Source organism: Siniperca chuatsi, linkage group LG9 (genome assembly GCF_020085105.1).
Source record: "Siniperca chuatsi isolate FFG_IHB_CAS linkage group LG9, ASM2008510v1, whole genome shotgun sequence".
NCBI lineage: Eukaryota > Metazoa > Chordata > Actinopteri > Centrarchiformes > Sinipercidae > Siniperca > Siniperca chuatsi.
The window spans coordinates 7921522-7945242 of record NC_058050.1 but is presented as its reverse complement, the minus strand read 5'-3'; the positions used below and the strand labels follow the sequence as shown (position 1 = coordinate 7945242).

The following is a 23721-nucleotide window of genomic DNA, read 5'->3' as shown; positions in this document are numbered from 1 at the left end:
AATACAGAATGATCTCACAATGGGAAGTCTAATCAGTCTCCTTTAAATAAACCACTAGTCATGGTTTTTTATTATTGTGTACAGTATATGGCTATCCAAACAACAGGCCTCTGTTTGAATAACCATATAGGCCCTGCTGCCCTCACCACATGTTGTGAAGGGAGGGACTGCTCTGGCAACAAGTCAACTCTTTTGTGTAAAATGCCTTTTCTCTCCTTTCATAATAAAGAGGCAGTGGGCATGGATAACTAAATATGATTTAATAACCTACGATCAAACAGGCTTGCAGAGACTGTCTGCGACACTCATATTGCAAAAAGGCCAGTTGTTACCACGGAAACCATGTTTGGCAAGCGTGAGAGATAAATTGCAGCAGTATCTCCCTAATAATAATTTCTATTATCTGGACTGGATGTTTAGATTGCCATGTAAATAGGGGGCTGTGCCAGGCGACAGCAGGTAGGAGCTGAAGGCTGGTGAATAGAGGTGATCAAATAAAACAGTTGAGCAATCACCACATGTGGGTGTGCCAAGAAACACGCAGTGGAATAAGGTAAGCCACAATTACTCCTTTTTTTTTAGGTAGTTTCTTTTCAAAAAGCTTGTGAACTGAAAAACCACCACTGCAGTCAAGGAGGAAATCTTCAGGTTGCTTAAATTGGTGGCACTTCATTGGTTTCATCACATTCCTTTGGCGGTTATTAAAAAGAAATTTCCCCCTGCTTCGTCACTGGACTACAAAAGTCGAGCTGCTGTCACACACGTTCAGTTTTATGTGATGAAGCCTATCACATAAAGGGTAAGGAACTAACTTTTCTTAATATGATAAGTTCCTTTAGACAATTCTATTCTCTTTGTCTTATGATTTAGATTCTACCAATTTACTTCTGTCTTTATTTTGTATTTCCTTTATAATGAGATGCAGGAATTAGATACAGACATTGTTTTGATGACAAAAGCGTGTTGTGAAGCTGTGCCAGCTAAAGCTTTGAGACACTCATTTCCCTGGTGTAGTTAAGTCATTATGTTTATGAGGGTCATCATTTTCACAACATGTCCAGTATTTGTGCATATACTGAAAACAGGGGCTGGGAGTTAATGATAAAAGCATCATTGTACTGTATTTACGACACGGAGGAAGCAATAACACAGTATTACAGTTTGTATACAAACCCATGTGCCAGACCAAAACACTGGCTCCTCATTAAGAGATAATTCAGCTCCACAATAAATTCTGAAGTAGGGATGTAGAAAGAAATTAAGAGGGAATTTAGAAAAAAGGAATTAGAGTTTATCACTGGCTTCTTCCTGTGGTCTTTCAGCTTGTAGGCTAAAATTTAATGTATAAAAAGTATAGCAGTGCACTCTTAAACCAGGTGTCAAATGGACAGTTGGTTGAAATACTGTGCTGTGCAGTGTGGTAATCTCTTTCCATTCTCTCTTATCAGCAGAGCTCAAAACCCTCGAGGAAACGATGAGCGTTGGTTTATCGGTGGAGACAGGAAAACCACGCTGTCTCACCGGGTTTGTTCCAGGCTGTTGACCCAATAAGAAGCCCTCGTCTCCTGCAGTTCTGACTGCCTGACAGATCAAACCTCCCTGTGCTGCAGTTTATTCATTCCCTCCAGAGTCAAGGGCATAATGTGACACATCTTGATCCCTGACTGACTGACTGACTGACTTACACAGAGGCCACCATGCAGGAGTGCCACACTGGGCTGTGTCTGTCTGTCTACATCATTACCTTTGTGCTGGGCTTCCCGGCCAACGTCCTCGCCTTCTACACTTTCTGCAAGAAAGTGAGGAAGAAACCCACACCAATTGACATCCTGCTCCTCAACCTGACCATATCTGACGTCCTCTTTCTCCTCTTCCTGCCCTTCAAGATGCAGGAAGTGATGAACAACATGCTCTGGGACATGCCCTACGCCCTCTGTCCAGTGTCTGGCTTCATCTTCTACATGACCATCTACAACAGCACCTTCTTCCTCACTGCGGTCAGCGTAGAGCGCTACCTGGGCGTGGCTTTCCCCATCCAGCACACCCTGAAGCGACGACCTGTGTATGCAGTCGCTGCCAGCATCTTCTTCTGGATTTTCACCTTCATCCACCTGAGCATTGTGTTCATCGTGCCCTTTATCGGCTCTGAAAACTCTCTGAATTCCACATTAGGCCACAATGCCTCAAATAGCTCTGCCACTGGTGACAAAAAGAAAGAGGTGTGTTATGAGAATTTCACGCAGGCTCAGCTGAAGATCCTCCTGCCTGTGCGTCTGGAGCTCTGCGTGGTACTTTTCTGCATCCCTTTCCTGATTAGCAGTTTCTGCTACATCAACTTCATCAGGATTCTGTCCAAACTACAGCACATTGACCGGCGCCGGCGCCTGCGGGCCATTGGCATGGCTTTAGGAACACTGCTGGTGTTTGCTTTATGTTTTGGCCCCTATAACATCTCGCACATTGTTGGTTTTATTGCATGGAAAAGTCCTGACTGGAGAGACAAGGCCCTGCTCTGCAGCACCTTTAATGCTTGTCTTGACCCTCTTATTTTCTACCTCTCCTCCTCTGCTGTGAGAGGGACTGTGGGTAGTGTGATGGAAGAAGTTAAGAGTCGCCTAAACAGGTGCATGTCCTGTCACATGCTCTGGACCTTGAGGGGGAGAATTAACAATACTGCAAAAGATAAGGAACACAAACAAGAGGAGATCAATGCTATCTAAGCTGACTGAAAGGAGGCTGTGAGCTGCTGCCTTCACTAATTTGTTATTTCTTCATCCCTGGAAGCAGGAAATGAATGTGTATGTTTTTACATGTAAGAAAATAACTTGGCATACTGTATACAGTGACTCTCTGATGAACTTCCTATTTGGAAACGAGACAAAATAGAAAACCTTCTTTCTGTCTGAGGAGGCCACAGCAGTTTGTATGCAGTCTAAAGCTACAGAGACAGCCTACTTTTAGCTGTCACATTCAAATGAAAAATATTTCTTATATAATATACATAACAGCAGAATTAATGCAGTTGCAGGTATTGTGGAGTATTGTGGTAGAGACACCAACAAAATGAATATCTAAGCAACGGCTTCAGACGTCATCTCTAAGCAATAAGAGATAAAGCTTTCCTACCAGCTTTAACCATGAACAGGATATGTCATCTGTTTGTAAAAACATGCTTATTATGTGTCAGATGATAAAAAAAGAGAACTGTGAAGTGTGAGATCTGAAAGAGTCAAATATTCAAGTGTATTGAAAATGACCGGGTTTACAAAACATATATTGTATGCAGCTAATATACAGTTTGCTTTTTATGTAAACATGTATCTGTGTATTTTGTATTTTGCCTTGCATGGCTATAACCATTCTCATGCAGATTTGAGGTTACACAATTTTATATTTATACTCTGATTTGATTAGATTAGATTAGAATTTGTTATATATGTTATATGACATATGTGGCCATATTTAAACCATATGTGGTACTACATTTATAAATATATGTATGAATGAATGTAATATACGTCTGAAAGCTGTATGACAGGGGTTGTAATTATATAACACGAAACACAAACACTTTTTTAATACACAAATCATATAAACATTTATTTTACATAATGTATGACTCATATTCTTTTGTAATGGCAGCAGGTAGGTAATAGATGATTCTGTGTGTGTGCGTGCGTGAAAGAAAAGAGATAAGGACTAATTTGTTTTTGAAAGAGAGTGACGAATGTTACATTGCATGTAAATATCCACTGCAGTACATGAATTTAGGTGTGACCACCAGATCATCACTTATGTTGTATAAATGCATACCTTTTTAAAAAAAAATATATAATGACATTCATAAAAGTAGTTTAAAATAAAAATAAGGATTAAGTGTGAGCAATAGCATGTTTATTGAGCAGATAAAAAGCCTTTTTTTGACATCACTAATCTGGTTATACTGTAGATTCATCATCTTGCTCTAAATTTTATGGTCATTATTACTGGCAACATTTGGTGCTCTTGGCAGTGTGGGCAGGCCTAAATTTAAAATGAACTTCCACCAACACGTGAATCAAGATCTCACCCCACACACTGCACACATAAACAATGCTATCACACAAGCAAGCGCTGGCATCAACTGTAATCCTGTTTTGTGAGGATTAGGCCTGCACGGAGGTTGAGCTGATCACTGTATCTGTTTGACAGGTGGATCATGCATGAAGCATTCATTTTGACACACAGACCCGATGTGCGGACTACCAGCACACAATGAGCAAATTCAAAAACACCCTAGTCAGCACGCCACAGCGATAAAGAGTTATAGAGATAAACAGCTTTGATGTGCAGGAAGAAATCAGCATTGCATCAGTGTTTAGAGGATCTACAGTACAGTGTGAGAAAGCCAGGCAGAATATACAGCACAAGGTTTAAAAATGGTAGAAACTTTCGAATGTAAAATATGAGAGAGTAGGAGGTATACACAACATTTACTCATAGTGCAGAATTAACTGTGTCAGAATTAATTCTATTAAATTTATGTTTGTGATGTTGTTTGTCAGAGGTTGGTCTGCTGAGAAGAGCCACACTGAACACCCGGCGGTCCTTGTTTTGTTTTTTCTCCTATTTCATTTTGTGTTTCCTGGAAGACAATAATTGGTTGCTGCGTCAGTGTTGACTTTTTCCTAACAATGTGTGATAGGTTACAGGGATAAGGCAATAAGAAAAACAGCCCTGTGTGAGCGTGTATGCATGTGTGTTTATACATGATGTGTTTGCCAAAGGCAGAGGAGAATATTGTACTCACATGGCCGACATAATTTTCCCTGCACGCAAAAATGTTTGACTGCTGTAGAGAGCAAGATCACATAAATTAAATATCATGTTTTAACAACTTCCTGTAATTCTTGCTAAGAGGTTTACTCACTCACCTTCCAATAAAAAAACAACTGTCATTGCAGAGAGGAAACACATCTTGAGGATATTCAAGTGTACAATCAGCTCGTTAGGGGAGGCATCTGGAAAGTAGAGCAAAAAAAAAAAGAAGAAGAAGAAAAAGAAGCAAGCACTGATTAGCACTGACTTATCATGTTATTGAACACGACAGAATTAAATCAAGAAGGTTGAACTGGCTTTGGTTGATGGACATGCTCCTCCTCCCTGGGAGGAGAGGTGTTTAAACATTGATTGGGAAAATCATTAATTTGTTCAAGTATGCAGTATTGCAGGCAATCTGTTGCCTTGGAACGATCGATGTCTGACCCACATTAACAGTCAAGTAGGGCAAACACTGAACAAGCGACTTGTGGTATGTGAGGCCCTGTCGTCACTGAACTCTGTGTCAGTACAGACTGTGTTATTTGAATGGAATATGCCTATAGACTAGCAAAGAGGTAAGAAGTGTTTATTTTCTACATAGACATGGTTAGGTGAATGACACCTGGAGCACTTCTAAGGCTTGGCTAGACATGAATATCTCCTGGTTGAGTCATCAGTACAAGAGTTGAGCAACAGTATTAGAAAATATTTGGTTGTTTGATGAAATGTCAAAGGTACAAGCCTGTGTACATAAAAACTTAAAGCTGCTCTTATCAATATTTTTATATTAATAATGGATCAAATAGCTGTAATGTGTAATGCGAAAGGGGTAGCCTGTATTGATGAACCCACACAGAATTATCAAAAACTCTGCCGTTTCCTGCAGCTCTACTGAGCTTTTTAGTGTCTTTCAGGTCATTGTTTCGGTTTTCTGGCCTGCAACTCTACTTTTTTGGTTCAGTCTCACTGCTCTTGTCACTGTCATTTCCAGACACAGCAAACTCTGATAAACCATAGCAGAGCTAAAAGGAGAGTAATTATTGGACTTACATTTGTCAGGTGGCCAAAAACACAACTCCAAATGAATGCTAATGTTGCTCCCTGCTGGATGTGTAAAATTCACAAATGTTGCTAGTTACTGTTGCTATCAACTTTTTAAGGTGATATGTCAATTTTGTGTTTACAGCTTGTTTCCACTACCCCAAAGTGGCAAGAAAATAAGTTATTGCAGGTTTCGGGAGAAAGGCAACTTCTAAGGAGTATTTCGGTAGGCTAATGGCAGGCTGAAGGTTACACTTTGTAGAAACCTGATAATGCATTCGGCAGTTTAGATCAGTTCAGTTTCAGATGCTGGGTCAATGTTAGATGAATTCAGTAACTAAATGCAGTTACCCCCCCAATGACATGTGCTAAACATTTATTACAGCAGTGATTCATACCACTTACTGGCTTTTTCTCCAAAGCAAGCAGTGTGTATCGTAATATTTAGAGCCATCTGTCACACCAAACTGACAGAAGAAATAACATGATTTCTCAGAAGCAAAGTAAATAATTAAGTCCCATTTTACATGTTGAGGAACATTTAGAATATCATTAAAAGAAAACTTCCAAATGGGAATTTAAACTGGTAAAAAAATAATTCCAGTTCCAGTGGCTCTAGTGCTTCCAAGACAAATTTCTAATATATAAAACATCATATTTGGAAAATTAATTGATTCTCCTTTTTTATTTACCCCAAGTGAAGGAGGCAGTCAGAGCTGTGCTCATGGCAGGGTGGTTCTGCACCCCACATGTGAAGGTGATTCCTGTGTCCAAAGACCGTTTCAGTGGGAGGAAAAACACACTGAAGAGATACACTTCTTGGCTGTGGTTGTCCATCATCTGGAAACACTTTGGCTGGCTCAGAGGCATGGAGTTCACCAACCAATCTGAGGACAGCAGGGCTCCGTCAGCTGGGTGTTCAGACAGGTTACTGTGAGGGTTGATTGCAGGAAGGGTGCAATTGGTGACTGACAGGTGGTCGATATTGGCTGCTGTGCTCTGATAGGTCCAGGTGAGGGTGAGCTCACTGGGGTGGAATCCCCCGGTGAGACAGAGGAGAGCCCACTGACCAGTTTGTGGGTCTAGGGGAATCTGGAGGTAAATTTTGGGAGCAGAAGGTGGTGCTAGAAGTGGAAAAGGTGTAAAAAACAAAGAAAACACATCATATAAGAGAGATAATTCAGACTTTAAAATTGGGTCATTGCAACAGCAAATACTAATATACAGCAAGAAAAATAGGACAGAAATACAAACAAATGTAGTGGTATTAATCATAGTGCAGCCATTTATTTAAAAACAAGGACGAATTAAGAGGAAATATGTTGGTGAAAAGTATAAGAATACACAAATGAATGTATGTATGCATGGTGCACAAATGCACACTGGTAAAATCTTCTGAGACATAAAGATAAAGGATGTAAAATAGTACAGTACAAAAATTTAAATATGTGCTATATGACAAATAAAAAACCCTGCATAACTGAAGAGACTTCTAAATTGCTACTCAGAATTATCCTGCAATCACTGTCACTACCAGTATTTATTCTACTACTTCTACAGTACTACTTTTACTAATATCTATAATTATCATTTGCACAGTATGTCATTCAAGACAAACATTGCAAAATGTTTTACCTACAACAAATAAATTAATTAATATAAAATTAATTGTAAAATACGAATAGAAACTGTATTAAAGAGAGTACATCTGGAATAAAACAATTAAACAAGATTATAATGGGTAAAAACGTGCAATATCAATTGTTATTTGGTGGAGGCAACTTTGCATCCAGAGAAAATCAAAAGGAAGCTTTTCTTCCGCATGAAGGATTTCCACATAATAATTTGGCCATTCTTCCCTGCCTTGTTTTCTGGTGAGTTTCAATTCCCTGGGCAAGATCGATACAAGGCACTGCGCATGGTGCCGGGGTGATTATTTCTAGATCTGTCATGAAACTGTTCAGGCAAAAAGATGAACTCTGAGGGAATTTCACATGACTTGAATTTTTATAGATTGAGCCAGGTCCTTCCTTTTATGGTGATGCATGGTCCACACTGGCGCTTGTATCGAGCTGCCTCACACTAAATGCTGTGGCTCTGGTGCACAAAAGATACAAATGAGACATAATTACCAGCATGGCAACATCACCCAAGCACAGCCACCCTAATGAATTTCTGAAACGAGCAATTTGTTTCTCACCGAAGACGACCAGCTCGGTGCCGTTGCCCCACTCTGGGTCTTTCTGCAGGACGTTCACCTCGCAGTAATACCACCCAGAATCCTCCAGTGCTACCTCAGTGATCACCAGGGAGGAGGTTTGATTCTTCTCTACAACGATCTGCCTGGATGACTTTGGGATGAGCTGCTTTTCTGACTTCATTTTGAACCACTGAACCCCATACTTGAGGGATTCGACTTTGAAATGACAGGACAGGGTTGCCGTTTCACCCCGCGTCACACTTAGCGAGGGAGGGTACTGTCTGACCCTCAGTCCCTCTGGGGTCGCTGTCAGGGCTAAAGACAGAGCCATTAATACAATGTGTCATACAAGGAACTTTTAAAAAGTGTAGAGCAGACCTGCAGGTCAGCTACAAATACTTTAAATTATGCCTGGGTGACAGCTGTGAGCGAGGTTTGCCAGACAAAGACGATCAGACAGAAAACTCAATAACCAGAAGAACAAAATTGGAAGTCAATTTAGTATAATTTTACAATGCACCAAACTGAATGGCTCACGATATGATGAACTTCACCTAACAACAAATGCTGTGTTTTTAAAACCTCTTTTTTTCGACAAAGACTAATGCAGACACACTCGAGTACAAAAGATTTCAAAAGCTTTGGAATAGCTGTCTGATTGTAGTGACTGCTTGTCTAGCTAAGTGTGATGAAGTGATTATTAAGTGTGATGATGAAATACTGCAGATAAGATAAGCAAAACACTCAGTCACTCACAATTGGAGTGCAGATGACAAAGACAACCAGCAAACACAAAAATGATGGACCCAAATCAGGTTGCATCTCTATACCTTCTGCTTTTGTTCACTAAAGGATGAGCAAGATTTTTGCACTAATTCTATAATTTTTCATCATTGGAATGTGTATGTTACTTGATTATTGTCACAGATGGTATTTTATGTTATTATGAAAATATATTGTTTCATTCTAAAATGACATATCAAACATTTGAAATGGATGCTCAAAGAAATTAAAGAATAGACAAGCTTAACAGATAAGCAACAGTTAAATGCTAATAAATGAACCTTGGCTGGCAGTTTATACAAAGCCAACACATTTTGTAACATAACTGACTTGTATTCAGACTGACCTGGTACTTGGCCTGCCAACAAAAGAAGCAAACACAGGTGAGTCAGTTTTGCCATGCTGCTGTTGTTCTCCACTTCAAGCTTGAGTGGTGAAATAATTTCTGAAGTCTGAAGCTCTCTGTGCTTTAAAATGTGATGGTGTCAGCTTGTTTTTTTGTTGTTGCACTCTATGGTTAGAGTTGATGGTTCATTAATAGGTCATTCTTCAACAGAAACCTGAAATTCAGAGACTGTTGGGGTGAAAAACTACATATGTCAGTGTCTTGTCAAACAAATAGGCCCTCTGTCTGCATGCTGACAGAAACCACAGTGCAACAGTAAGCAAGTGCTGCTGCCATTACTCTACAAGTTTTTCTACAGGTTTCTGTTTCCCTCTATCAGTAGTGCAGAGGCTCTTTAAATCATCACATCAATTTGATTGGTAATATTTGTATTTCAATTTTAAGTAATTACACATAACTAAAGGAATGAATGTGATGTTTTTGCAAAAGGCCTTAGGCCACTGAAAGTTTGTATTTACAGCCAGTTATCTGAGAAACAAGAACTTATTAATGAAGTATTTCTTTAAAACATACCCTAACACTTAAGCAAATACAAAGAGGCACACAAGTTTAAATATATTCAGTTCAACTTGGGGAACAAAGTCTGCCTTAAACTTGCCACTCTAAATTGAAAACTACAGAGGATTTACTCTGTAAAAACACTTTAATTGCAATTACTTAAAGGGGTGTTACGTAACATTATTACCTTACTTTTTGGAAGTCAAGGAACTTTGAAAACAGTGACAGTGACCCAACTCAAACAATAAAGTCACATTTTTTTTCAACAGAGAATTATTCTAAATAAAAGAGCATCGCTCAGAAAGTGAGTTCAAAAACCAAAAATGTCAGAGCTTGGTGAAGTACTCATAACATTGCTGGTATTACTTAGTGACCTAAAAGCCTAGTGTTATTTAATCCCCAGCACACCTAAAGTGTATTTACTAAGTCTGAACTTTGAAATATCCAATACTCTTATTTCCTTCTTTTTGGGTTTTTTTCACAGCACGATTGAAATTTTTGTCAAAAATATAACAGAAATTATTTATGTTACTACCCAAAAACTGGAATATGATACAACTTGATAGATTTTTCCTATCTAGACTAAATAAATTCATCTTCTAAATAAAGAGAACATTGATTACATGTTGTTATTACAATGAATTAGAGCAGATTAGCTCCCAAAATCCATTATCATGTTGTTTGACAATAAATGATGATGAGGATGAGGAGACACAGATGTTTGTCATTGACAAGAGGAGGACAAGTGGAGTTTCCTCTTGTGTGTAATTTCTAGCTACAACCCAGCTAGAAATTAACACTAACCACATGGCAACAGCCAGTTTTAATCAAAATGGACCCTGACAAACTGGTTAAAAAGGACTAATTTTCATATTAATGATTGGTAATGACAACAGATCATTTCTAATATGAAGTTATCACCAACTAATAACATTTAAATCATTTGTTGGCAAGTTATTTATTCTGACAGTGTTTCATCAAACCAAACATTCAGAGATTTTAATAAAAAACCTTGGAGACAAACCTGCAAACACAACAAAAGCAGAGGCTCTTTACTCAGCAGGAAGCAAAAAGAAAGCTGAAGCAACTCGCCTGACCTCACCTCCTTTCCAACCACAGGGGCCAACAGAGAGAGTCCCGCTTCCAGCAACAAACCACACACAGTGAGTTCTGTTAAAAACAAAACTGACTTTTATTTTTTTGTCTCCCTCCACTTGATATGATTTTTAACTCCACTTCATGGATTTTGAAAAAAAAAAGACACGCTCCAAATAAAAGTCAAAGAAGACAAGTTCAGCAACTAAACGAATAAAAAAAAAGTACAATCATCGCTTCACAGCACTGAACATCTGTCAGGGTGGAAGAAGAATTTGTTTGTTCCTTAAGTTGTTTTTTTTCTGTCTTGTGTGTTTACATTGTTGAGATCGTGAGAAATGTAACAAATGCCTGTAATTCAGGTATGTGTTATGAATGGACCAAACATGCCTGCCCTGTACAGAACACACACACACACACACACACACACACACACACACACACAAACACACTATTGTTAGATGCCTGATGCATGTGAAGCCCCTTGAATTACTCATGCTCAATATGGAGCTCAATACACACTTGCACATAGATACAATATAGACATTCATACACACACACACACACACACACACACACACACACACACACACACACACACACACACACACACACACACACACACACACGTACAAACACACAATTTATATCAGCAGAGTGGGCAAACTGGGGGTACTGAGGGGTGGGAGAGCAAAACTTTTTACAGGTTATCTTCACACAAAAAGAAAAGGAGGACTGGATGAAGGAAACTAGGTGTGTGTGTGTGTGCGTGTAAAGAGAGAGAGAGAGAGAGAGAGAGAGAGAGAAAAGAGAAAAAGAAGAAGAGAGAGAGATGGGTTCCACATTTGACACTAACCTAAGCCAACTCATTCCCTCAATTTTACACGGTGGGTTCTCGTCAGGTAAAATTTGTTATTAGTTTCCAAATGAGACATTTTTTCCATTACTCTGCATTGAAGTTTCTTGCAGTCTGTTTACTTTTATTGCCCCCTTGAGGCACACAGCACATGACCAGCCCCTATCATACATCCTGTCATGCATCCCAGCCTACAGCGCACCATACACGGTAATAAGACACTTGTAGCCTGCATCGGTGACTTCACCACAGCCCGGCATCCGTACACATCTCATAACTGCATTATAAATCAGCACAAAAACAGTAGTTGGTGCTGTCACTTGTGAAAGAAATCCAAGTTTCCCCTGTCAGTTCTCAGCACCACAACCAATATTTACCACTTGGTTGATTGACAAGGAAAATGCCAGGCGTGGGCTGGTGATTCAGAGAGGCCAAGTAATAGGACTATTTCTATGTTGGAGATGTGAGGTGGGCGACTTAATGACTAGGGGAGACGTGGTGGGCGAGATGCCTCCATTGTGTTGCCTGGTCCTTGCGAACATTGCTGTTGCTCAACTGGTGGAGTGCAGCACGCTGTTAATTAGCCAGACGCTCCTGTTCTTTGAGAGGTGAGTGATTGACAAGACGCCATCTGTGGCCACAGTAAGGAATAGGGCTAGGCTCTGTGGCCCAACATCTTTGCTGCAAGCTGAGGCTTTAAATATATACAGAACACCTGAACTGAATGATATGCATAAGGAATCTATTTAACTACTCTCAGCTAATTACTAACACTAAACACAGCATTAAAATCTATCTATCTATCTATCTATCTATCTATCTATCTATCTATCTATCTATCTATCTATCTATCTATCTATCTATCTATCTATCTATCTATCTATCTATCTATCTATCTATCTATCTATCTATCTATCTATCTATCTATCTATCTATCTATCTATCTATCTATCTATCTATCTACTGTACCTATGTAACTATAGCAATTATGGAACACTAATCCTAATCTAGACCTACATCTTGGAACTGTCAGGTGACTTTTTAATAAAACAAAAAAACTGATACAATTTCAAACACCTGAAGTGTGCTCATGCTGACTGTTATAGAGACCTTCCTCTTCACCATCTTGTCTAGTATGTTGTATACTAATGCACTCATTAGCTGTGGTAATGGAAAAGTACTGGGCCTTTATAGACTTGCAACATTGACTTTGCCCATGAGAACTGAATGAGCCTGTAGATAGTTGGTAAACAATGGATAATTAGGATAATATATGGGAATTAGGCGTGCTTTTCTGTAAAGGATGTGAGCAGGGGATTTAGAACAATGATAATCATTCATATATAATTGTCACTCTGCGTAGCATATCCTTTTGGTATACTGACTCTGGCGCTGTAACGTCTGCAATTTCTCATATTATTAAATTATAATCTGTTACATATATTGTAATTCCTTACAATTGTATTGCATGCTCACACCTTATCTTTGTGTATTTTACATCCAGACATAAGCCTCTAGATACACAGTGTCAGTAGATGCTGACATTGGCAACTGCAAAATGATACAGGTTCTGTCATTACTAACAAAATACAATGTAATATTGCAGCACCCACCAAATTGTACATACAGTGAAAAAGCCCAGGGAGCATGTACGGTTAACACTATATTATGTAGCAAAACAAACAACAAATACCAGCCTGGATTGACTTGAAAAGAAAAACAAATGATTAATTCTTCATTCCCTGGATCTGAACGGTAGCTCTGAACACATAGTTTACTGAGCTGACATTACAGCTTGCCCAAATAGTTTCAGAGAAGGGCTTAAAATCGATGCACAATTAGGGGTGTCTTGTATCAGGCATGATGAATTATGCTCTCTGTTCTAAGGCTGGTCTATAGACCTGCTAAGGCAGGCTGAGGAGAAATTGCTCTATTCCAAAGCCATTCAGTCGCATGTATTGATTAACCATTGCATTCTGAATTGAAAGTCTGTCTGGGATCTGTTCTATGTAGGGAGGGTGTTGTAGGAAAGGCTAAAATCTGAGCCTGCCACATACAGAACGAAGAAAGCAGTACATTCAAACTTTCCACGGGCTTACACTTCTTTTGCTATTCTACAGTCTTGGGTTTAAAGCACCATAATTCTTTGAATATATCACTGTATCAGTTCAGAAACGATGTAATGCAACCGCAAGGGGGCACAAGCCAGTGTCTTCTTGTGCCAGTCCCAAGTCTGGATAAATGCAGAGGGTTGTGTCAGGAAGGGCATCCGACGTAAAACACATGCCAAATTAAAAATGCGAATAGTGAAAATGACTTCCATACCGGATCGGTCGGGGCCCGGGTTAACAACGACCGCCACCAGTGCTGTTGACCTACAGGGTACCGGTGGAAATTGGACTACTGTTGGTCAAAGACAAGAGCATATGAGGACTTGTATGCTAGGTTGGACACTAAAGAGGGAGAGGTGGATTTGTACAGGTTGCCCAGACAAAGAGATAGAGATGGGAAGGATGTGCAGCAGGTTAGGGTGATTAAAGATAGGGATGGAAATGTATTGACAGGTGCCAGGAGTGTGATGGGAAGATGGAAGGAGTACTTTGAAGAGTTGATGAATGAGGAAAATGAAAGGGAACGAAGAGTAGAAGAAGTGACTGGTGTGGAGCAGGAAGTAGCAAAGATTAGCAAGAGTGAAGTGAGGAGGACGTTGAAGAGGATGAAGAGTAGAAAGGCAGTTGGTCCTGATGACATACCTATGGAGGTATGGAAGTGTCTAGGAGAGGTGGCAGTAGAGTTTCTGACTAGTTTGTTTAACAAGATCTTGGAGAGTGAGAGGATGCCCGAGGAATGGAGGAGTGTACTGGTGCCAATTTTTAAGAACAAGGGAGATGTGCAGAGCTGTGGCAACTACAGAGGAATAAAACTGATGAGCCATACAATGAAGGTGTGGGAAAGAGCAGTGGAAGCTAGGCTAAGGGCAGAGGTGAGCATTTGTGAGCAGCAATATGGTTTCATGCCTAGAAAGAGTACAACAGATGCAATATTTGCTCTGAGGATGCTGATGGAGAAGTACAGAGAAGGTCATAGGGAGTTGCATTGTGTCTTCGTAGATTTAGAGAAAGCGTATGACAGGCTGCCGAGAGAGGAGCTGTGGTATTGTATGAGGAAGTCTGGAGTGGCAGAGAGTGGTGCAGGACATGTATGAGAGCTGAAAGACCGTGGTGAGGTGTGCTGTAGGTGTGACAGAGGAGTTCAAGGTGGAGGTGGGTTTGCATCAAGGATCGGCTTTGAGCCCCTTCTTGTTTGCTCTGGTGATGGCCGGGCTGACAGATGAGGTTAGACAGGAATCTCCATGGACTATTGTGTTTGCGGATGACATTGTGATTTGCAGTGAGAGCAGGGAGCAGGTGGAGGAAAATCTAGAGAGATGGAGGTCTGCTCTGGAAAACAGAGGAATGAAGCTTAGCCGCAGTAAGACAGAATACATGTGTGTCAATGAGAGGGACCCAGGTGGAACAGTGAGGTTACAGGGAGCAGAGGTGAAGAAGGTGCAGGACTTTAAGTACTTAGGGTCAACGGTTCAGAGCAATGGAGCCTGTGGAAAAGAGGTCAAGAGGCGAGTGCAAGCAGGTTGGAACGGGTGGAGAAAAGTGTCAGGTGTGTTGTGTGATAAAAGAGTATCAGCAAGAATGAAAGGAAAGGTGTTCAAGACGGTGGTGAGACCAGCGATGTTGTACAGCTTAGAGACAGTGGCACTGAAAAAAAGACAAGAGGCAGAGCTGGAGGTAGCAGAGCTTAAGATGTTGAGGTTCTCTTTGGGAGTGACGAGGATGGACAGGATCAGGAATGAGTACATCAGAGGGACAGCTCATGTTAGATGTTTCGGAGATAAAGTCAGAGAGGCCAGATTGAGGTGGTTTGGACATGTTCAGAGGAGAGACTGTGAATATATTGGTAGAAGGATGCTGAGGTTGGAGCTGCTAGAGGAAGACCAAAGAGGAGATTTATGGATGTAGTGAGAGAGGACATGAAGTTAATTGGTGTGAGTGAAGAGGATGCAGAGGACAGGGTTAGATGGAGGCACATGATTCGCTGTGGCGACCCCTGAAAGGGAACAGCCGAAAGGAAAAGAAGAAGTTCAGAAACGATGTGCAGTATCTAAAGAGCACTAAAGAACTTCATAACCTGACTCTTCTCAGAAAAGGCACAGTCCTCCGAAACTGTTAAATATACTGTATTTCAAAGTATATTACAAACCCTATTACTAAACTCCATGTTATAACACTGCACTGATATGTTAACAAATAAAGTGCCATTCATTTACAACTATATAAATTCACCTCCTTTCCCAGCTATCACATGTGCATTGATTAGATCTTAGCATAAACAAAAACAAACAAAAGTACACAAATAAACAAAAGTGCAATATGTACTATAAACTACTACTACGTCCTAGTTTTCTGAGCTCTAAACAACAGCTTCATGGTACCTTATTAACAAAGATTCTGTAAACAGATCATCATAACCTTCAGCTGCAGGAGCCAATCAACACTTTCTCATCAGGGTGCACCAAATGTAATTAGGGGCCAAGCAAACGTCTTGTTTATATCACTGTAAACTCACTGAACCCCAGTTGGGGTGTTATTTATACACTTGAAGTAGGCCAGGCTGTGTTTGTGATCAAGGCTATGTTAATGCTATTCATATTACATAGTGCAACCATAAATAGTGTGTGGTACACCTTCCCCTGGGAAAGACCACAGCGCCCAAGTTTGGAAATGCAATATGAGCGCCTATCTGTCTTCTTCCCCTAAATGGAGAGTTCACTGTCTGGTTAGTGTCAACCCATCTCTCTCTGGCTCTCAGCTTTGCATTGTCAGTGTATCCTCCCACAGGCCCATCAGACCGGGTGCGCTCTCAACAGCATCCTCAACTACCCTCCAATTGCGCACCCAGGGGATCTGCAGCCTCCCCTTGCCCACACCATCTCCAGTCCTCCTCTCTTGCACCAGAAGTGTGATTCATTTACATACATCATGACTCATGAAAACATGTTCTTTTGCTGTTTGTTTATACAAAAGCCCACATTCTGTTTATCACCAGTCACGATTTCAAGTCATATTACCCGAATTACCCTCCATATGGACCCTTTACCCATAAACCTGAACACAACATACAATATTGGCTTGTTTTTTTTTTTTCAAAATCCACCCATACACGAACATTGACGTGCTTTTTTCAAACCCACATTGAGAAACATGACAAGTTATTTTTTTGTCCGTGTTTTTTTTTTATGTTTTCTTCCGTTTTTTGTTCTTTTTCTTCATCAAGAACAGATTATGTACATACAGATGTTATATGCCACTGACAAACCCAGTGGGACGGTGACATGTAACAGTATGTTAGTAAAAAAAAAGAAAAGCAGCATGAAAGACAGAGAGTGAGAGGATGAAAAAGTGATGAGACAGAAAAAAGCCATTGACCAAATGACCTGCTCTTGTGCTTGAAATGGAATCCGTCATTATTTTTGGAGCAACAAAATGCATGCACAAACAGTGTGTGTTCTGTCACACAGACAACCCGACTACATAGCAGAGGGCAAGACTTTTTGAGTACAACATGTAGTGTTTTAGATTAAGGGCCATTTAAACAGAGATTCACAATCATTTCAGAGTACTGTACACAGTAAAAGTACAACAACAGACTCATTTGATATACCTTGTTAATGGAAACTTTTCAGATATTACACCACAGCTTTAACCATATCTGATACTTTGCACAGTAGAGTTAGGGGTTATTGCTGGTTTGAAACAAAATCAAACATAACACATTCAGACAATTGATTCAATACTGAGTAATTCCCCTTTAAGGTCGCAGTAGTCAGGGTTCAGCCGGGATAAACTCATCTCTCCGTGCAGGCTCGTTATGGCAAATTTGCATATAGTCCCTGCATGTAAGTGGCACAGTGTTTCAGCAGAGAAACGAGTGCCACCGTGTTGAAATATGGGCTTACCTCCCACTGTTTGTGCTGTGCAGGGGAACTGGATGGATAATTGTGCCATGGGGGTTTTGTAGTGCCCATGCCTGCATGTCGCAGGTACACATTGGAGGGAGTACTGGCACACCAAGGCGAGGTTGTCCTTGAAGAGGATTCCTGTCAGTGGCAGGATTGAGCTTGATTTATGGGGGCCATCACTGGCTGGTAGGAGGGACAGGTGGAGCCCAGGCTCCTTCACTTAGCCAGCCACAGGTAATGGCTAATTACATCTTTATCTCCCTGCAGTCTGGCCAAACAAGAACCGACTACAGCCACGACCAGAGACTGACATGGATCCAAATCATTAATCTAGCTGGTCGGAGAGAGACATACTATGATAAGTGGACAAATATGCTGTAAATGTGTGTGTGATGCAGTTAACAGCATGACAAAAAGAGTCCAATACATAAACTGTTACAAATTATAAATTACATCATCATTCAATGCTTCTGGACTCGGATGAAATAATCCCTCAGACTGTTTCAAATGCGTTTTTAAAAAGCTTGTCATGGCAAAATAGAGCACATCACTTCGAAAACTTTACATCTTTTTTTGTTTGTTTTTTCATTGTAGTCGTTCAATGTGTGTGACTTCTCAGAGTAAAGTACAAAATGTTTTTTCCCCACGCACGGCTCATTACCATCAGATTTTGTTCTTTTTTTTTTCTCACATGGAATTACTATTCATAGTTATTCAAATACTTATTAACATCATCATCATCTGTACTATTATTAACACCAAAAAAGTAAAAGCAGGTAACCTTGCAGAGTAAAACAGACAGAGAGGGAGGGGAGGGAGGAGGGAGAGAGTGTAGGGAGTATGGACTCACAACAGGAACATTTCTAACCGGTACATGCTATCAACAAGCGACAAAGAGAATGGAGCTGCAGCTTTGAAACAGAAGATATTGTTGTCCCTGGACAGTCTCTTGCTGCTTCAGAAAACTGGAGCGTAGTCGAGGCTGATGGGAGATGTCGTTGGGCGCCAAGCAACTTGAGGTCGCTGGCGTGGCCTCTGTACTGCATATATTTACACTGGGGCGGAAGACGGAGGGAGGAGGGGGGTGACACGGAGCAGAGAACACTATAGCGATGCGAAGGTCGACTAGACAGAGCACGTTGAACAGAGGGGAGGGGGGGGCTAAAAAGGTTTGGGTAGTGAGGGGGTCTACATGCGAAACCTTGGTATAAACCCCCCAAATTACATAAAGGGGTAATTAAGACTGACGCCGTCACCACCCACCCTTTTTTCTACATTTTGACATCATTCATAGCAGCTTCACTGCTACACAGTTAAAATCAAAAAGCCATACGTGTGTGTGTGTAGGTGTGTGTGTGTGATCAAAGGGTGACACTTCACATGGTCACCAATTGGACAATTTTTAAAAGGTCACATGACCGCCAGTACCACATTATAACTATATTTCCATAAATATCCACCATAATAGTGATTTTATCTATCATTTTCATAAGGCAAACATTGTAGGTCAGTCATTAGTCTATGTAGTATATTACATAAATGATCATCCAGTTGTTAGATTATCTATTTTCTCATTGTTCACTGACACAATAATCATTAATATACACTCTCTATCAACATCAGCCCAGTGGTAATAATGAGGGGAAAACAAGGTGAGGAGGGAAGTACAGACTGAAAGAGAGGGAGACAGACTGTGTGTGTGAGAGAGGGAGGAAGAGATGATGACAATGATTTGACCTTGAAATTGAATTGAGGGTGCTGGGGTTTTGGGGGGTGGGGTGTGATGTGGTTGTGTGTTTTATGCAATGATTCAATGGCTCCTGGATTAATGCATATTCTTTTTGTTCACAGTGATGGGTTCGTAATTAAAGAATTTCATTTCCTTCTTCTGAGGCCCCACCCTTCCAGCGGGAAGGGTGGGGGCTTTCAGGGACGTTTAGGGACAATTCCAGGTGGAGCTCGATCTTTACACCTTCAGCAGAAGAACAGCAGAGAGGGAAACCCAAACACACAGGCTGACACTCATTCCTGCATGTAAACCGGTCCCTCGCCCCTGTATGGCCCCCGGTCCTGGATGAAAACAGAAGGACCAAAAGAAGAGAGGAGGGAGGGGAAAAAGGAGAAATGTGTATAATTAAACACAGAAAGCTACTAACACTGCTAGAAGTAAGGGGTCTCTGTGACAGCTTGTATACATTTTTTAAACATATTACAATTAATTAACCAAATTAATTCTGATGCCTTGGCATAATTACTGTAAACCATTAAGACATATCCTGTGTTCTACAATAGTAAAATAGTGTTATAAATTTTTTTAACTACATTTCTCATATTCCAACAGCTTTACACTCATTGCACCATCTGAAGCTGTTTCTTTAATGTGTTGTTTTTTATCATATCAATCAATAATGCAGCCATTATTAATGTTATTAATTTCACCTTTTGACACGTCAAAATGAAAACTGTAAGAAAGGTCTATTGAAGTTCTTAATTCAGTACCATGTGGTTAATCTCAAATTACAAAGCCATGAACTGCTGGCGTTAACGTGTTGTAGACCTTCGGGGGTGATATTTTGACTTGTGAAACTAATAACATTTATGAAGGCTTTGTTCTATTCACATTTACCAGAAATCTAAGCCAGTGAGCTAGCATGTACAATACAAGCACCTTGGAACTGGAAAACCTAAATGGAATGCAGCTATAATTAATGTTATTAGTTACACCTGTGTTTGAAAAGTCAAAATGTCCATGGTGAGAAAGTCTATTGAATTATATAATTCAATTAATCTCAAATTACAAAGCCATAAATGCTGCAGTGATAACCTCTGATATACCACCATATACCATCAAGAAAATCATATTTGGGACATGAAATTACATCACGATTGAAATGACAATTGCAAGAAAACCTTAATTAACTGTCTTTCTTCCTGTTTTGTGCCATTAGGCAGTCTAGTAGATTTACAAAATCTAACCTGGTGGCTTATAATGTGACAGTGTAGAGTGGAAGCTAAGCTAAGCTGCCAATGGTCTCAGTAATGGGCTCAATGGTTGAAGGTAATTACAATAATATGCCAATTTTGATGTGATAGTGGGTTGTTGATGTTAAAATGCTACATGTGGCACCTTTAAAATGGTGAACAAAAGGTACAAAAGCAGGGAAACAAAGTCAGGGGAGGCAATGACAGTGAGGGACGGCGTATGAATAGAAATGCCACAAAAGTCCGATTATGGTCTGATTTTCCATGCCTGGTCCAGAACAGAAAGGGGTTTGTTGTGTTCTAATGATGGCAGGAGGAGATTAGGAAGGAAAGAGGAGGCAAAAGGACAGATGATGGAGAGATAGGCTGACAGAAGTGGCAGCGGTGGTGGAAAAAGAGAGCAGGAAGATGTATGGGTCTGACGGGGGAGTGAGTCATTGAAGGGAGACTGGCCGAGATAATGGGTAAAGGAATGAAAGAAGAAAAGGGGATAGATGAAGGACTCACTTAAGATGGTAATGCCGAATGCACTAAAGAGGGGGAGAGAGGGTGACAGAAAATGGAAGGGTAGGAAATCGCTCATTGGGGACGGTTAATGTGAATTGGGCTTGGAGTGAAATGACAACTTCTTGCATAACGGGACAGAGCAGAGCGACAGTCTGTGTGTGTGCACGCAGGAATGTGTATGGACGAGAGATGGAGGGTGAGAGCATGAATGAATGAATGAGAGAGAGAGAGAGAGAGAGAGAGAGAGAGAGAGATGGTAATATAGGCAAGCAAAGCTTTAATGGGGCGGAGAATAACGAAAATGGGAAAAAGGAGGGAGGAGAGGGCTGAGAAAATGCTGTGCGCAGAGCAAAAATGAGACGAGGCGAAGTGAGAAAAACAGTGTTTCATTGCATATGTATCGTTTTGTGGTATTGTGTAACGTCTATTCAAACTCTTGCACATTGATTGATAGTCATGAGATAAATGTGAGAGTGTATATGTGAAAAGCTTGGGTTTGCATACATGTGTACACTGTGTCATTGTGTACATGCACTTGCATGTAGTTCTGTGTGATAACTTACGAAACAGCAGCATGCTGGCGTTGGAAGCCCCCAGACGGTTTGAGGCAAAGCAAGTGTAGTTGCCAAAGTGTTTCTCTGTCACATTGGTGAACAGCAACAGCGAGCGCGTCCTCTCGTTTTTGATCCTCAGGGTGTTGTCACTCTCTACCGGCCTGGGTGGTGGTGGTGGGGAAACAAAAGCGAAGGAAGGAAGCAGGAAGAAAAAGAGAAAAAGTTTGTGACAGAAAAAAAAAAAGATAACACAACATAACATCACACCTAGTGACTCAACCTGCATAAGAGGCTTTTTTCTTTGTCTCTCCAGAGACGACCAAGCAACACAGTCCCCCTCCACACATCGGCTCTGTCTCACCTTGTACTAATAGTGAAATCTAACAGTCCATAAATAACAGAGACCTCCTGCTGGGACCCATTATACTCTATTAACAGCTCTCTCTGGCTGGCAAAGGCTTGTCTAAGTACTTCTGTGTCTTGCTTTGCCTCATGCCAAATCACCCTAACTTTTCTATGCTCTCTGGGACCTTTTGCAAACTTGGAAGGACAGATTGTGTGTAGGTAATAGAGAGCAAATAGGTTTCCAACAAGGCAATATTTTTTCAGAGAGCAAAAAACATACATGATTGTCTCAGACCTATACTAATGTCAGAGGTTAGGCAAATGGATGGCAGCCAAGACTATGTCCACAGCAAGTCGGCTGAATCTGAAAAGGCTTTTTTATATGAAAATGACTAGATTTTTCAGTTTGTTTTTGTAAAGATCTCTGTTCACCTTGAAAAGCCAAAACAATAATCTCTTTTCCGTCCTCTTTGGTTCTTCTTAAACAGCAAACTGTTTAAGAAGAGGGACAGATACAGCTTGGTTATTCTGCTCAGCACAACTGATTGGGTAAAAACAAAGATTCGTTTGAGGCTCATAACTACATGTTAAACTGTTATTCCTGTGCTGCTGCATAGTTGGTCAATCAATGTCAATGTCACAAATCAAAAATACATGTTAATACTGACACCTATGTCATCAGCTCTACCGACATTTAAAAAGAGTTCTCACAAAGTGGGTTAGAGGAAAAGTTCTTAACTTCACCGCTACACCCCCATTGTCATTGTTTCTAACGCTCAGTTTTCCAGATCAACACTAAAATGCAAGGCCGGTGTTTTGGGATTTTTCCATTTGTAGAGCATGTGGCAAAAAGCTTAATTTTGGGTGTGAAAAACATTTGCTTAGTGAGGCCCAAAGGCCATAGGAAAACATGCATTTTACGTTCAGCTGGCTTAGTGTGGACATGGTCAAAAAAAAAAAAATGCACTGAACTCTTGGGTGAGCTCACCTGTGGTCATCTCTGTACCACTCGAAGGCAGCTGGTGGGACTGCCATGGCTTCACAGCGCAAGATGGCCGTCTTACCCAAATGGGCTGGCATGTTCTTCATGTCTGTGATCATGGGAGGGTCTGGCAGAGAAAACGAGGGAGGAAAGAATGGACAAATGGAAGGAGGGAATTCAGCAATTAGTGTACATGTGCCTTCGGTCAGGCCACTTGCAAATAATAAAACCCCGGAGAGAACAAAATTAAGATGTATGAATTCATACATAATAATGCATCTACAGTATTTACATATATCATTAATATATCATTGTGCTATAACATGGGAGGTCCAGTGTAAGTTGAATTATCACCACTGGGCTGTTGTGTGTCACAGAAAGAGATACTTACAGTTGACTGTGACCTTGACCTTGCGCTGATCGGGCGGAGCCACTCCATTGTTGGTGATGCATTCGTAGTCCTCAGCCTGCTGCCTCTTGATCTCTGTGATGTCTAGGAACTCCCCCTCACTCACCAACCCATCTATTGACATTAGGCAGATGTCAAAAGTCACTATATATCAAATGCAAGGTATCAGGCTACAGGCGCTACAGGTGGACTGACACCCAACTTACAGCTAAGATGATTTAAGATCATACTGACATATAGGTTGATA

The 23721-nt window shown here is 40.7% G+C and overlaps 3 protein-coding genes across 7 annotated transcripts in view; 1 reads left to right on the top strand and 2 right to left on the bottom strand.

Annotated features, from left to right (window-relative positions):
- Window positions 1-464: 464 nt before the first annotated feature.
- Window positions 465-3612, top strand: LOC122881778 (free fatty acid receptor 2-like). 4 transcript variants are annotated; one of them, XM_044208378.1, is made up of 2 exons: window positions 465-553; window positions 1452-3612. In XM_044208378.1, the coding sequence occupies exon 2, from the start codon at window positions 1698-1700 to the stop codon at window positions 2718-2720; it is 1023 nt and encodes a 340-aa protein (XP_044064313.1). In that variant the 5' UTR covers window positions 465-553; window positions 1452-1697; the 3' UTR covers window positions 2721-3612. The 4 variants fall into 4 exon arrangements, with proteins under 4 accessions (XP_044064313.1, XP_044064312.1, XP_044064311.1 ...); XM_044208377.1 differs by having other exon boundaries at window positions 497-553; window positions 1449-3612; XM_044208376.1 differs by lacking the exon at window positions 465-553 and adding an exon at window positions 560-799.
- LOC122881779 (tyrosine-protein phosphatase non-receptor type substrate 1-like) lies at window positions 3164-13984 on the bottom strand. 2 transcript variants are annotated; one of them, XM_044208381.1, is made up of 6 exons: window positions 9171-13984; window positions 8042-8356; window positions 6534-6965; window positions 4914-5000; window positions 4790-4831; window positions 3164-4624 (listed from the first exon to the last, which is right to left on the bottom strand). In XM_044208381.1, coding segments are annotated over exons 1-6 (933 nt in total). In that variant the 5' UTR covers window positions 9226-13984; the 3' UTR covers window positions 3164-4622. The 2 variants fall into 2 exon arrangements, with proteins under 2 accessions (XP_044064316.1, XP_044064314.1); XM_044208379.1 differs by having other exon boundaries at window positions 3164-4831.
- A 5612-nt stretch (window positions 13985-19596) lies between these two features.
- iglon5 (IgLON family member 5) overlaps window positions 19597-23721 on the bottom strand; it is a 93274-nt gene continuing 89149 nt past the window's right edge. The window contains exons 5-8 of the mRNA XM_044208374.1: window positions 23457-23588; window positions 23072-23192; window positions 21748-21899; window positions 19597-19765 (exon numbers count right to left, since the gene is read on the bottom strand). Coding sequence (XP_044064309.1) covers window positions 19662-19765; window positions 21748-21899; window positions 23072-23192; window positions 23457-23588 — 509 coding nt within the window. The 3' untranslated portion in view covers window positions 19597-19661. The remainder of the gene's footprint in view (window positions 19766-21747; window positions 21900-23071; window positions 23193-23456; window positions 23589-23721) is intronic.